The 12697-nt window shown below is 39.3% G+C and overlaps 1 protein-coding gene across 2 annotated transcripts in view; it reads right to left on the bottom strand.

The window, feature by feature from the left end:
* Positions 1 to 12697, bottom strand: part of setd1ba (SET domain containing 1B, histone lysine methyltransferase a) — a 144288-nt gene that overhangs the window by 29351 nt on the left and 102240 nt on the right. For both annotated transcript variants that reach the window (XM_078554148.1, XM_078554146.1), the window contains 2 exons: positions 7372 to 7554; positions 510 to 597 (listed from right to left, as the gene is read on the bottom strand). In XM_078554148.1, the coding sequence (XP_078410274.1) occupies positions 510 to 597; positions 7372 to 7554 (271 nt within the window). The remainder of the gene's footprint in view (positions 1 to 509; positions 598 to 7371; positions 7555 to 12697) is intronic.

The raw sequence follows: 12697 nt of genomic DNA on the forward strand, positions 1-12697 counted from the left end.
AAAGTTGTTCATTTGTGACATGATCGACTTTGTGACATCATAACTATGACATTACCAGAGAATATTTTACAGCAGATTACACAGAAATGTGTCAATGCTATATATATATAGCATTTATATATATATATATATATATGTAATTGTAGTACAGACCAAATAACTTGCATTAACTAATGGTATAAGATGGTATGCGGGGCATGAAATTATATTGAATAGCAAGTAAGGGAGAAGCTGGAGAAGGTAAGTAAAGGCACAATTGGGCAAGTTTTAATGAGGTTTTTGAAGGTGGGGAATGAAGCAACAAAGTGGAATAATTGAGAATGAATTCCAGAGTACAGAGGCACGACGACTGAACTCCTTGTAACCAGTGCTGGAGCTGAAGGAGGGAAGCCGATGCAAGAGTAGTTCAGAAAATTTGCATGTGAAGGCTATTCTTGTACTGCAGCTTAATCTGTGTTTGTATAATTGCAAATATTAAGTTTGGCCAATTTTTTTAAACATACACCAACCTTCATCATCATCATCCAGTGGAGTAGACGGTCTAATTCTCTTCTGATCACCTGAGGAGGCAGCATCAGGTGGCTCTTTCCTCTTTACCTGCAAGTTATTACAGAAACATAACTTATCCTGAGAATCTTAGATTCGTTCTTCACAACTAATCAATCACTATCAGTAAATATGGAGCTGCTAGTGTGTGAAGATATAAATACAGAAAAAAATAACTCCCACACATACAAATTGCTACATTGCAAGCAATCACTTTGAGCGCTTCAATTTCACAGCGCGCGATGTTAAGACTGGCCAACAGGCCAGATCAGCTGTCCGGCCATCTTCAGTTTCAAGCCAGTCTGTAAATAATGTCTGTATGATAACTAATGACATGACAACTGTGGAAATAGGTCTTTTATTATCACAGTAAATAACTCTTATAGCAGCCCCATGCCTCAACCAGTCAAATATAGTAAAGACCGCTTATGAAGTGTTGGAGAGCCCACAGGGTACTCTATTAAGGGGTGCAGATATTAACTTGTCAGAAACGGAGTGTCAGGGAGTGGGAAACATTCCTCAAATCAATAGGATACTACTTGTGCAGGAAAAGATCATAAAATCCAGTCACAGCTTCATTTCAAGCTATCCCATACTGTTCCAAGCTTTTCCACAATTTATCCCAGATTCAAACTAGCCTGTTGTTAATTCTTCTTCACAAGTCTATGATCATTAAATATGCTACTCCATGGAGACTGAAATGTAGTAAAAGCATTAAGACATTGCATCCAGGACTAGAGAGATCAAGAAATAGAATGAACCCTTTACAGTACTATAGCTAAATTTTCTTAGACCACTGACAAGTATGCAACTTTGGCAAAATTGCATTCACTTTTGGCATTTTTTAACCAAATTGTATCTATGATGTGACAATGTCAATCTTGGCAATGATTGGATGAAAAAGCGACCATTAAATTTGGTGCCAAGCCACTGAAAATGCGTATTTTTTTCAAAAAAGTTGTTCCAATCTCCAAATGGTGAAACCACGAGATTGGAATATAAACTCAGTTATTTTCTAAAGGAGAAAGTAAGGCACAAAGGTAAATTATGTACAATATGAGATACTAGGTTAAAAAGGAGCAAGAAAATGGGGCAGGTAAACGGAAGGTAATGCAAGTATGATTAAAAGTACTGATAAAAATTTAAAAATAACTAAATTGTAAATTAGGATCGTTTTTAAATGCTTGTTTTACTGTATCATTATTGAGAATTAAGCAATTTGTAATGTTTAAGGATCTTTATTCAGTAATATTCGTGTTTATTTCAACTTCACTGTGGCTATGCCAATAAGAATTACCCTACACCTGCAAGAAGTTCAAGGGTCAATGTTGAAAAGCTATATAAGTAATATGTATGAATGTAATGTAAATATTCCTTACAAGGAGGTTTACTTCTCTTTTTGAGTTAAAGGGTTATGAATAAGACTTCTTTGTGTGAACTGTGTTTAAATCTACCTAATAAGCAAAGTACTATTACTGCCTGACCTCCAGACCAAACACAAAACTGCCTGATTCTTGCCCTTTTCTGATTGCATTTACATTGTGATATACTACGCTGATTCTAACATTTTTAGCAAGACTTCATATACCAAATAGAAATTTAATTTACGTGACACAGTTTCACAGTTCTGAGGTTATGTACAAGTTTAATCATTTAGCAATCTGTAAATCTGTGATAGTTTACTCTAACTATAGTTGCTGATGTTGGAAATTTTAAAGGACAGGAAGATTACAATGTGAAATTCCTAAAGATTGTAATGTTTAGATGGCACGTTAATATAAGAACTAGAAAATGTTGGAAGCTGCTGAAAGTCGAGAATGTTGGCAGATATAAGGTACAGATGAAGCACCAAGAGATTTACTGATCATCTTGTACAATAGTGGAGTGCTTGACTTTTCTCAGTTTTAAGAGTTGTTACTGCAGGAAATTGTGCTGTACCATTGCTGCTGAAATATTTACCAGCTTGGTCAAGACTGCTAAATTTTATTGCTGTAGAGCTGGTTTAATATCAGGGTTTCTGTTGGAAAAGAGGCTCCAAAGTGCATTCCTGACCAATGGCTTTTATATTTAACATGGCAGTAGAATGGGAGTCCATTGCGGACTTTGCAAACAAATCACATTAAAAACTGCCTCATTAACATGATCTTCAGAAAGTTCTATGTTTTAGCTCTGCAATAATTAAATCTAATTAAAATTGAACCTTACTGAAAAGATCATGCCATGAGAACTATTCTGTTAAAGGTTAGGGGCTTTTGTTTTCTAATAGAAACCAAGGCAGGCTCATGCTCAGAAGTCTGTGCATATTTGATGTTCAATATGGAAATTCCTGGTTTTTAGTAGTGTTACAAAATAAGAATTTGTATGGAATGTTCATAAAAGTAGGATCAATGCTGACTGATCTTGGTGATATATTGAACGAATGTGCTTTTTCTAACATTTTATTCCGTCGTTACTTTTGTTTAACAAATCCCATTGACTGTTCTTTGGGTCTGTTCCACAGAACACTTTCCATAAAGAAACAATCTGTGTTTATTATTTTTCTAAGAAAGACTATTGCAAAAGCCACTTTAAATATTGATAACACCCAAGGACCTCTGTGCTATGGAAATGGGCCAGGTTGTATTTCAGGCCAGATACCATAGCAGCCAGTATAACAGAGAAACAACTGTACATAGTGTGGCTCTGGTCCTTGCATGTCGTCCAGGGCCTGGGGAAAGTATTGACCATCAAGCACAAAAGTTTTGAAGGCTTGTGAAGGGGAGTGCGGCTGAGGCATTCAACCTATCAGTGGCTGGGACACATTCTTATTTTGACCCCAGGCAGCAAAATTCTGGTGTATTTATATGACCATCAGCATTAATGCCATCTCTAGAAGGGCTTGTGGAGATAATCTCCCGAGGACCTTGTGGAAGTAGGAATGGTACCTAATTTATTTTACCAGTCAGAGAAGTCCGGATTTCCACTCATTGCACTATAGAATGCTTTTACAAGCAAAAAACAGGAGCTCAGAGTAAACACACAATTGTTTTCTGGCATATAAAATTCTTAGCGGGTTTGACAGGGTAGAGGCTGAGAGGCTTTTTACCTTGGCTGTGGAGTCTAGTATTAGGGATCACAGTGTTAGGATTAAGGCTCGACCATTTAGAACTAAGATTAGGAGAAATTTCTTCACTCAAGAATGTTCAGAATTCTCCATCCCATAGGGCAGTGGATGCTCAGTGAGGTATTAATTATCCCCCGTTAAAAGCACGTTCTAATAGCGCAGGTTGTAAGTTAGGGAAATTCCCCGGATAGCTCTGCCTCCATTTTCGTTTTGGCATGGTTACTGTGTATGCTCAGCTTTTAAAAATAAAACTGCCGCTTCCCGCTTCTCACTCCCAAACTCTTGCTGCTTCCAGCTCACTACCCCTCTCCAGAGCCTTCGCTGTGAGCAAGGGCTTGGGAAATCGGCATTGAGAGGGAGGAAGGGAGTGAGGGACACAGTGATTGAAAAGGAGGGTCGGGAGAAGGGATGTGAGCAGGAGGTAGGCAGACTGGCAGGAAGCAGCAAGCAGGAGGGAGGGAGCAGGAGAGTCGAGGGAGGGAAGCGGTGAGTGGGAGAGTTGAGGGAGGGAAGCGATGAGTGGGAGGGTTGAGGACGGAAGCAACGAGCAGGAAGGTCGGGGAGGGAAATGACGAGCTGAAGGATGGGGAGAGGGAAGCGACAAGGAGGGGGGTTGGGAGAGGCTGCAAGCAGGAGAGGTGTCAAGCAGGAGGCAGATAGAAAGAGTTATTAAGTTGTTAAGAGTTAGTAAGTGTAACAAGTTTACTAAGAGTAGTTGGTAAGTAAGAGGATTTTGGGCCAATTAGATTCATGGCAGCCAATATGTTTTTAATATAAAAATTACAGGTCAGGTTCATAACCCACCCTTATTCCATGTTTTCTTATGTGAAAGTGATTTTCATTTAGCACGTTTTCATTTAGCATGCCGTTTTTGAGGAACACATTAGGAGTGCTAAACAAGGGATAACTGTGCAAAACTGGAATGGATAAATTTTTGGACACTAAGGAAGTTAAAGGATATGGGGATAGGGCAAGAAAGTGGAGTTAAGATAGAAGATCAGTTGAATGTCAGAGCAGGCTTAAGAGGCTCTCTGCCTGGTCCTGCTCCTATTTCTAAGTTCTTGTGCTGTTGTTGGTAAAATAATCAACTTCCAGGCTTAAAACCTGCCACTGGATATGTGGACATCCATTCTGATGGAGAATGGCACCAGATGGATGTGTAATGGGGACTGAGAGAAGTCCAGGGAAGCTGGTATAATATTGCTCTCCTGCTACCAGTTCTGAAATTAAAAAGCGCAATAAGGACACTGTGCCTGGTTGCCAAAGCACAAGTCTCATGTAGCCTGTGGCAACACCAGCGTAAAATTGCCAGGTTCACTTAATCTGTTTCAGGAATATCCTCTTTTTTTATTGGGTTTGTAGCAACCAGAGTTTAATTAATTGGCATTTCTATATCATGGTGAATGACATTCATACCATCTCAAACACCCCATCACTATCAGTGTAACTGTTAAATGTTCAAAAAATGTTGTACCAAAGGGAGGAAGGGAAAGGTGAGGTCAACTTTTCAATCTTGCCAGAGGAACCATGAGAATTACTTAACAAAGGACTATGAGCTGAAATCTTGCAACTGTGGAATCCAGCAGCATTTGTATGGAAATCTAATGCCTGATTAGACAACAGTGATCAAGGCACATGTATATTCAAAATATTTTTCGTGACAGTTTTGGCATGAGATGAATTGACTAATTGGATATTTTGAATCTAAAGAAGGCATTTCACCAGTGACATGTAAGCAGTTACAACACATACAAAAATGCAATATTATCTTGAAGACTCTACATGGTCTCTCCAGGGACTCTATTTGTAAACCCCTGTGCTAACAGTTGTTACCAAAAGAGAAGTACAATTTATTTTCCAATGTTGCGTTGCACGCAAGTATTTTCTTCAGTTTGAGTATTGCTGAAAAATGATGTTGAAGCTTTTCGTCTTGGACTCATCAGGACAGATTCACAAGAATATCAATTGTAAAGAGAACAACAATTTGTCCTGCATGGGAAGAGTGCGCTGACTGGTTGGCAAGTGGACTCTGATTGGTAGAGGCGTTGCTATGGTGAATGCACCAGATAACAGTTAACTGCCAAGCTTTTGTTCAAATTCAAACCAGGGAGGTTGACTCTGATTGATCAAGGCATTGTCATGGGTAATGAAGTAGGGAATGGCTGTCCCTCAAGCTTTGGTTTAGTTGCAAAAGGCGCAATGCATGGACATGCACCTTCTGCCTGCGAAGGACAGGACCTTGTGTGTGAATATATGTAGCTTTTAGCACGTGTAAGTGAGCCACATTATAAGCCCGACTGATAATCTTAAATTGGTTGTCAGTGTAATTCTTAGCACAATCATGATTTTTTAGCAGGTGCTATCCAATCGCAGAATCACATTTAATCCTAGACGCTATGTTTTGAGTTTTGCAAGCATGGCTTGTTGAGTACGGTCAGTACTTTGCCTGTTGCGAACAGCCGAAAGGACGTGCTACTTTATATAATCCGCCAGTTGTTGAGACATATGGCCTACATACCTGGCATCACACTGGCACTGAAATTCATATACCACTTTACTCACTTGTGTGATAGGCAGAACGTCCTTTTGGTTTGATAACAGTAGCGTGTTAATGGAGAATACCACTCGGGTTGCTACTACATAGTAGAAGTGAAATGGATAGCTTCAACTGTTGCTCAAATTTTTGAGACACCTTACCCTTCTACGAAAGTCTGAAGTAGACTGGGCACTTTTCAGGACAGAAACTGGCAACTTTAGGCCAATTCATGAGTTTGTGCGATATACATCAAGCAATAATCTGATCAGGGTAGCCATTATTCCGTAGGATGGCTTTGATGTGTGCCCTATTTCAGCATCAAGCTTGCACAGTGAGCAAGTGACTCAGTCCCTATTTACAAGGTTGCCAATAAGGCCAATCTTATAATGTGTAGAACTGTAAGAATCCCAACATGTACATTGGCCAATAAAGGTAGGCTTATGGTAACCCAATGACAGATTTCTCAACAAGCACGTCAAGGAAAGGGAGCTCATTTGACTGCTCCATTTCAAAGGCAAATTTGAGCGCAGGATGAAGCCCATTAAGGTGTATAAAAACGTAAAGAAATTCTTATATGCAGCTGCAAATTCAAATATAGCAAACGTATCATCTATGTATTGGAAAATGCAAGGGGTAGGAGGTTAGGTGTCAATCCATTAAAGATGTGTTTCTCATGGAAACTGACAAGGTTGTTTGTGAGAGCTGGGCCTAGAGGGGATTCTCATGGCAATACCATCTATTTAGATATACATGGTATTGTTAAAACAACACCATGACAATGCCTTGACCAGTCAGTGTTGACCTGGTTTGAATTTAAACAAAAGCTTGGCAGTTAATTGTTCCCTGGTGCATGCGCCATGGCAACACCTCTACCAATCAGAGTCCACTTGCCAACCAATCAGCACTCTCCTCACATGCAGTACAAATTGTTGCTCCCTTTACAACTGGCATTCTTGCGAATCTGTCCTGATGAGTGCTAGACGAAAAGCTTCGACAGCATGTCTCTTTTTTCAGCAATACTCAAATTCGACAGCTACAAACGACTATTTCTTCAATTTATAATTTTACAAACTCTTCAATCATTGGAATTAAAGTGACAAGTCATGCACCAAAAATAATGTATCTGGATACTGATGATATTGATTTTTAAAAAACTTAAGTCCTCTGGTGATGCTCTTTCCCTTACCTTAAAGGATGGTAATCGGATTGCACCCCTCAGTCCCATGCCTAGTCCCATGCCTTCATAGCCAAGTCCTTCTCCTTTGGGCCAGTTCTCCAACAGACATGTTGATGCCGGAGCTGATTCTTTAGGCTTTGGTCTCTCCTCATCCTTACTTTGATCTGCAGATTTTATTGGTGTATGTGAAGCCTGTGGAAGGAGATGGTGAAACAAAAAAAATATAAAATGTATACAAAAATGCAGGGCCAGAAACCAAACCAAATGAAAACTCGAGTTGAATGTGTACTTAATTCTGAAATTAGCAAAGCATATATGAATAAATAAGCACTATACTACCAAGACACCACACTTCTTTGATTTCAAAAAATCAGGGAGCTTATAATTAAGTTTCAATCCATTAAAACCAGAATTTGAACGTGATTATTTTATTGGGACAGGACATGCCCATTCTGGAACATTAGCTGATCAATATGATTATGTGAATATGACACTATCAGGCTGTTGTTTGACTGGGTCTATGGGACAGTTCTTCCAAATTTGACACCAGTCTGCAGACGTTAGTGTCAATGAGCCTGCACAACTGAATTTTCGGGGTGTGCGTTCATTGTGTCCTGATTTTAAGGTTAGTGGACCATCCTGTTTTATTCTTGTTATTCTTCCTAGTGATTTGATATAACTTAGTGGCTTCTAGACCACTTCAGAGGGCAGTTGAGTCAACCACATCAGTGTGAGACTTGAGTCACCTATGGGCCAGACTGGGTAAGGATAACAGGTTTTCTTCTCTAAAAGGATATAGAGACTCAGCTGAGTTTTAAAATCCAATCAACTAATCAAAATTAAAGTCTGCTGTGTTAGATAAAAAGGGTCCTACATGAAATAGGTTTGAGGCAGTCTGAGCCCACTTCCACCAGGGATGACAGAACAAGTTGTCTGCAGTTGACAGCCTCATTCACAGGGGTCACAGAATGGCTGGTGCGGCAAGTGGAAAAATATCACGCTGGTGCCATAGACCTGATCTTCTGAGGTTAGGAAGTAGGCACATTGTTGCAGAAATGTGGAGGGAGCTTTATTCTACATATTATTGGTCTATAACTGATTTGGGAGTACCTGACACTAACTTCAAAGTAGAGGTTGTTCCATTCCTCAGAACTACTGTTCCCCACAATGATGTCTACACTAAAACATCATTCTCAATGAAAATGAAGTTAAGAAGAATGCTAAGATAAAGTATTTTAAAAAGTGTTGATACTGCTGTACATCAAATGATACTGTTAAATACTGACAAACCTGGTGCTTTTATTACCTGCAAATCTGAGTAGGTGCAACTTACAAGGGCAATCTTTTGCAAATTTGATACAAGCTCAATCAAGGTGCCTGTCTTAATAGTAAGCATTTTGCCTGGAGCAACAGCAGAAGCAATCCACCTCATCCTGCAGAAGACCATGCACTGAGAAAACTGACACCTCTACATACAAATATGTCTAGTTGTGGTTAAAGTTTTATTTATGAAGTCCCACACGAGACCCTGAAGTAGCTCGGTTGCTTGAAAGCTGTAGAACCAATGGCAGGATCAGTGTTCAATGATCATTTAATGTTGCTCTATTGTAATCTTTAGGCACACAGCGTACTCTTGATAATTCAGTGAAAACAAATTAGGGTCATTACTGAAGAAATTAAGATCATTAACTCACTTCCTGACTCCCCAAAGCCTGTCCACCATCTACAAGGCACAAATCAGGAGTGTGATGGAATACCCTCAACTTGCCTGGATGAGTACAGCTCCAACAACACTCAGGAAGCTCGACAACATCCAGGACAAAGCAGCCAGCGTGACTGTCACCCCATCCATCACTTTAAACATTCATCCCCTCCACCACCAAACTACAGTGGCAGCAGTGTTTACCATCTACAAGATGCACTTCAGCAACTCACCAAACCCGTGACCACCTAGGACAAGGGCAGCAGATGCGTGGGAACACCTACCACCTGCACATTCCACTCCAAGCCACACACCATCCTGACTTGGAACTATATAGTCATTCCTTCATTGTCGCTGGGTCAAAATCCTGGAATTCCCTTCCTAACAACAGTGTGGCTTTACCTACACCACATGGACTGAAACAGTTCAAGAAGGCAGCTCCCTATCACCTTCTCAACAGCAATTAGGGATGGGCATCAAATGCTGGCTTAGCCAGCGACACCCACATCCCACGAAAGAATAAAAAACACCTGCTCAGCATGTGGTCAGTCAATTAATGTTGCTCTGCACACATTGCAGATTTTAAAATTGAATTACCTTCACTATTCAGAAAGCTTGTGTTTTGAGATTATTTCTGGTGGCAATTTAAATAGTTTCATCCCTAAAGATGAATGAGCACGCTGAAATTATTTCTAAAATCGACTCAGTTGAATGAACAGTTCTGTTTATTTTTTGATGTTATCGGGTCAATTGTATTGTTGCATGTAGACTCACAATCTCATTCACATATCAGTGATGCACAAACTTAGGGATCATGCTGATGGGTAAGAAAATACATCCAAGAACTGGGTTAAATGATGTGAGAGTAATGGATATAATGAGAAACATAGAAAAAATTGATTCAAATAGATATACCAGTTCTGTACTGCACTTCAAAAATATACAGGCAAAACATTTACATTATATTTTATATGGGACAGACATCAAATGTAGCAATAATCAATCTAAAATCAGGACATCAGCATCCAAGCACAATCAAGTGAACACTCTTTTTCCTCCCCTCTGTCCTATTCCACCTTCTTGTCCATAGGAAAAAAGGAAAAAGTAAGTGCAAAAGCCCTTACAACATAATTCAAATCAGACTATAAGGCCATTGGCCTGACACACTTACATTTCTTGCCTGATTTGCTGACTCCATAATATTACCTGCTTCTGACCAACACTGTTTAAAAGCAGAATGTTTTAGTTTGAACACGGTTCTAGAATCTTTTGTATGTAAATGAAGCTTAAAATTCTAAAGAAACAACATATTTTTATTGAAAAATGGTAAAAGGAGCAATATTACTGGGCAGCTGTTTCAGGAGAATTTTAAAAATCTATGTGGGCATGTGATATTTTTATGTGGGAAGGGGGCAATTCTACCACAGTGCATGCTGCTGGGAGTCAAGGTTCCTAGCCAGCAGTGTGTCCTTGAAAAATGACCACTTGAAGTATGAAAACATTCAGCAGTGTGAGCATAGATTCTATCCTTTTTGGATTGTGTGTGAACAGAGCATTTTGAGTTGTAAAACAATGGAGTGAAATAGTGGCAGTAACAGATTTGCCACTGATGGCTATGACAAGAGCAGTCTGAGGTAAATGAATTAGGAATTTCATGCAAGGTTACTGAAGTATAATGGTCCAAGTGCAATCTTTCTTACAGCACAATGGTATAGGAAAACACTTTATTAAAAATCACTAGGAGACCAGGCAGCTTAGTTCAGGTGGCAAAGTTTGTGAGCTGAAAGGTGATGGATTCAAATTATACACTGGCACTTAACATAGAAACAGAGAAAATAAAAGCAGGAGTAGGTCATTCGGCCCTTTGAGCCTGCTCTGCCATTTAATATGATCACAGCTGATCCTTATCTCAACGCCATACTCCCGCTCTCTCCCCATACCCCTTGACGTCTTAGAGCCCAGAAATCTATTTCCTTCTTAAATATATTCAGTGACTTGGCCTCCACAGCCTTCTGTGCTGGAGAATTCCATAGGTTCACCACCCTCTGAGTAAAGAAATTTCTCCTCATCTCAGTCCTAAATGAGCTATCCCGTATCCTGAGACTGTGACCCATTGTTCTAGACACCCCAGCCAGGGGAAATATCAAAAATTAACAGCATAATTTTGGACCATACTAGTGTAGTACCGAGGAAGAGATGTATCATTAGATTGTTTTCATCTAATGAGGAGCCAAAAATGACATCTAGCTCACCTATTCAGTTGAATGCCAGGGGTTATTTGAAGATGAGCAGAGAATACCCCTGTGTTCTGGCCAATCTTGCAGGACAAGGAGCCGTTAAACAGATTAATTGGTTATTTATCTCACTGCTGTTTCTGGCATGCTACTGGTGAAGAATGTCTGCTTCATTTTCCTACATAAAAAGTTAATGTACTTCAAAAATAACCCATTGCATGAAGCGCTTTAAGATATTTCAGCTGAATAATAGATGCAATAGCCACCCATACTCCTTCCCGCATTGACACCCATTCACCCATAAATGCTGTCCTCACTAGCCTAACACAATCTCATCCCTTAATGCATTAAATTTAAAATTCTCATTTTAAAATCTCTCAGTTCATCACCTCTGGCCTTGGTACATACCCTTCCATTCATCCCACCATTGAACCTCAGTATTTCAGTGGGTGTAAGCGCCTTAAGATGTTTGGTGGTCATGAAAAGCGCTATATAAATGCAATTCTTTATTTTCTTTTTCTGTTCTCTGAACCTCTTCCCTGAAGTCATCCAACCCTCCACTTTTTGATCATCTTTAAAAACATTCTCTCAATATCCGTCAACTCCTGGTCACTCCTGCTAATGTAGGAACATGGAATTGCTAGATGAAAAATGACCAAGGTCCATCTAGTTCACCTTGTATTTGCATGACACAACAATAATGCAGTTGTCTCAATGTTGACCAATCATAGCAATCAATCGATCTACAATTTCTCTGCACCCTCCTCTTTCCCAATTCACTAAACTCTTGTCTATACCAATATGCTTTATTTCCTTTTAGGATTTAATTGCTGTTGATGTTCAGTGAAATTTTTCTGCAATAAAAGTTAATTAATTCAAATTTTTTTTTAAAAGTCCAAACTCACTGAACAAGCAGCTGTTAGACACAGATGTGGATGCTGTACTGTGCTATTTTGCAAACATCATTTCTGTTTCCATTTGGTTACAAAGTACAATATGCAACATTATGCAATATGGTCTGCTGCATGATGCAACATGAATTTATCTTTGGTCAAGTGTTTCACTGCTGAAACGCATGATCTAAAGCACTTAAAACCAGCTAAGGTACTGTAAAAGCAATAAATTTTCTATCTAGTTTTTAATTATGCAGCCAATATATATATAACAGAGCTGTACAGCCATTGCACAGTTTGAATTGTTTAGGTCATTATCTATTGTTGGTCTATTAAAAGAAATGCTAGGATTGCACAACAGATTGACCCTCATTTGGAAGACAAAATGATAGGGTAGTGTTTTGGATGTGACCCTTAAACTCCATAAATAGTTTCACATGCAGGTAGGCCCTCTCTTCACTTTCAACATTTTTGGTTTTATTTTGATGTTCAGCTTTTGCTGATTT

This window comes from Cetorhinus maximus, chromosome 12 (genome assembly GCF_964194155.1).
Source record: "Cetorhinus maximus chromosome 12, sCetMax3.hap1.1, whole genome shotgun sequence".
Lineage (NCBI taxonomy): Eukaryota > Metazoa > Chordata > Chondrichthyes > Lamniformes > Cetorhinidae > Cetorhinus > Cetorhinus maximus.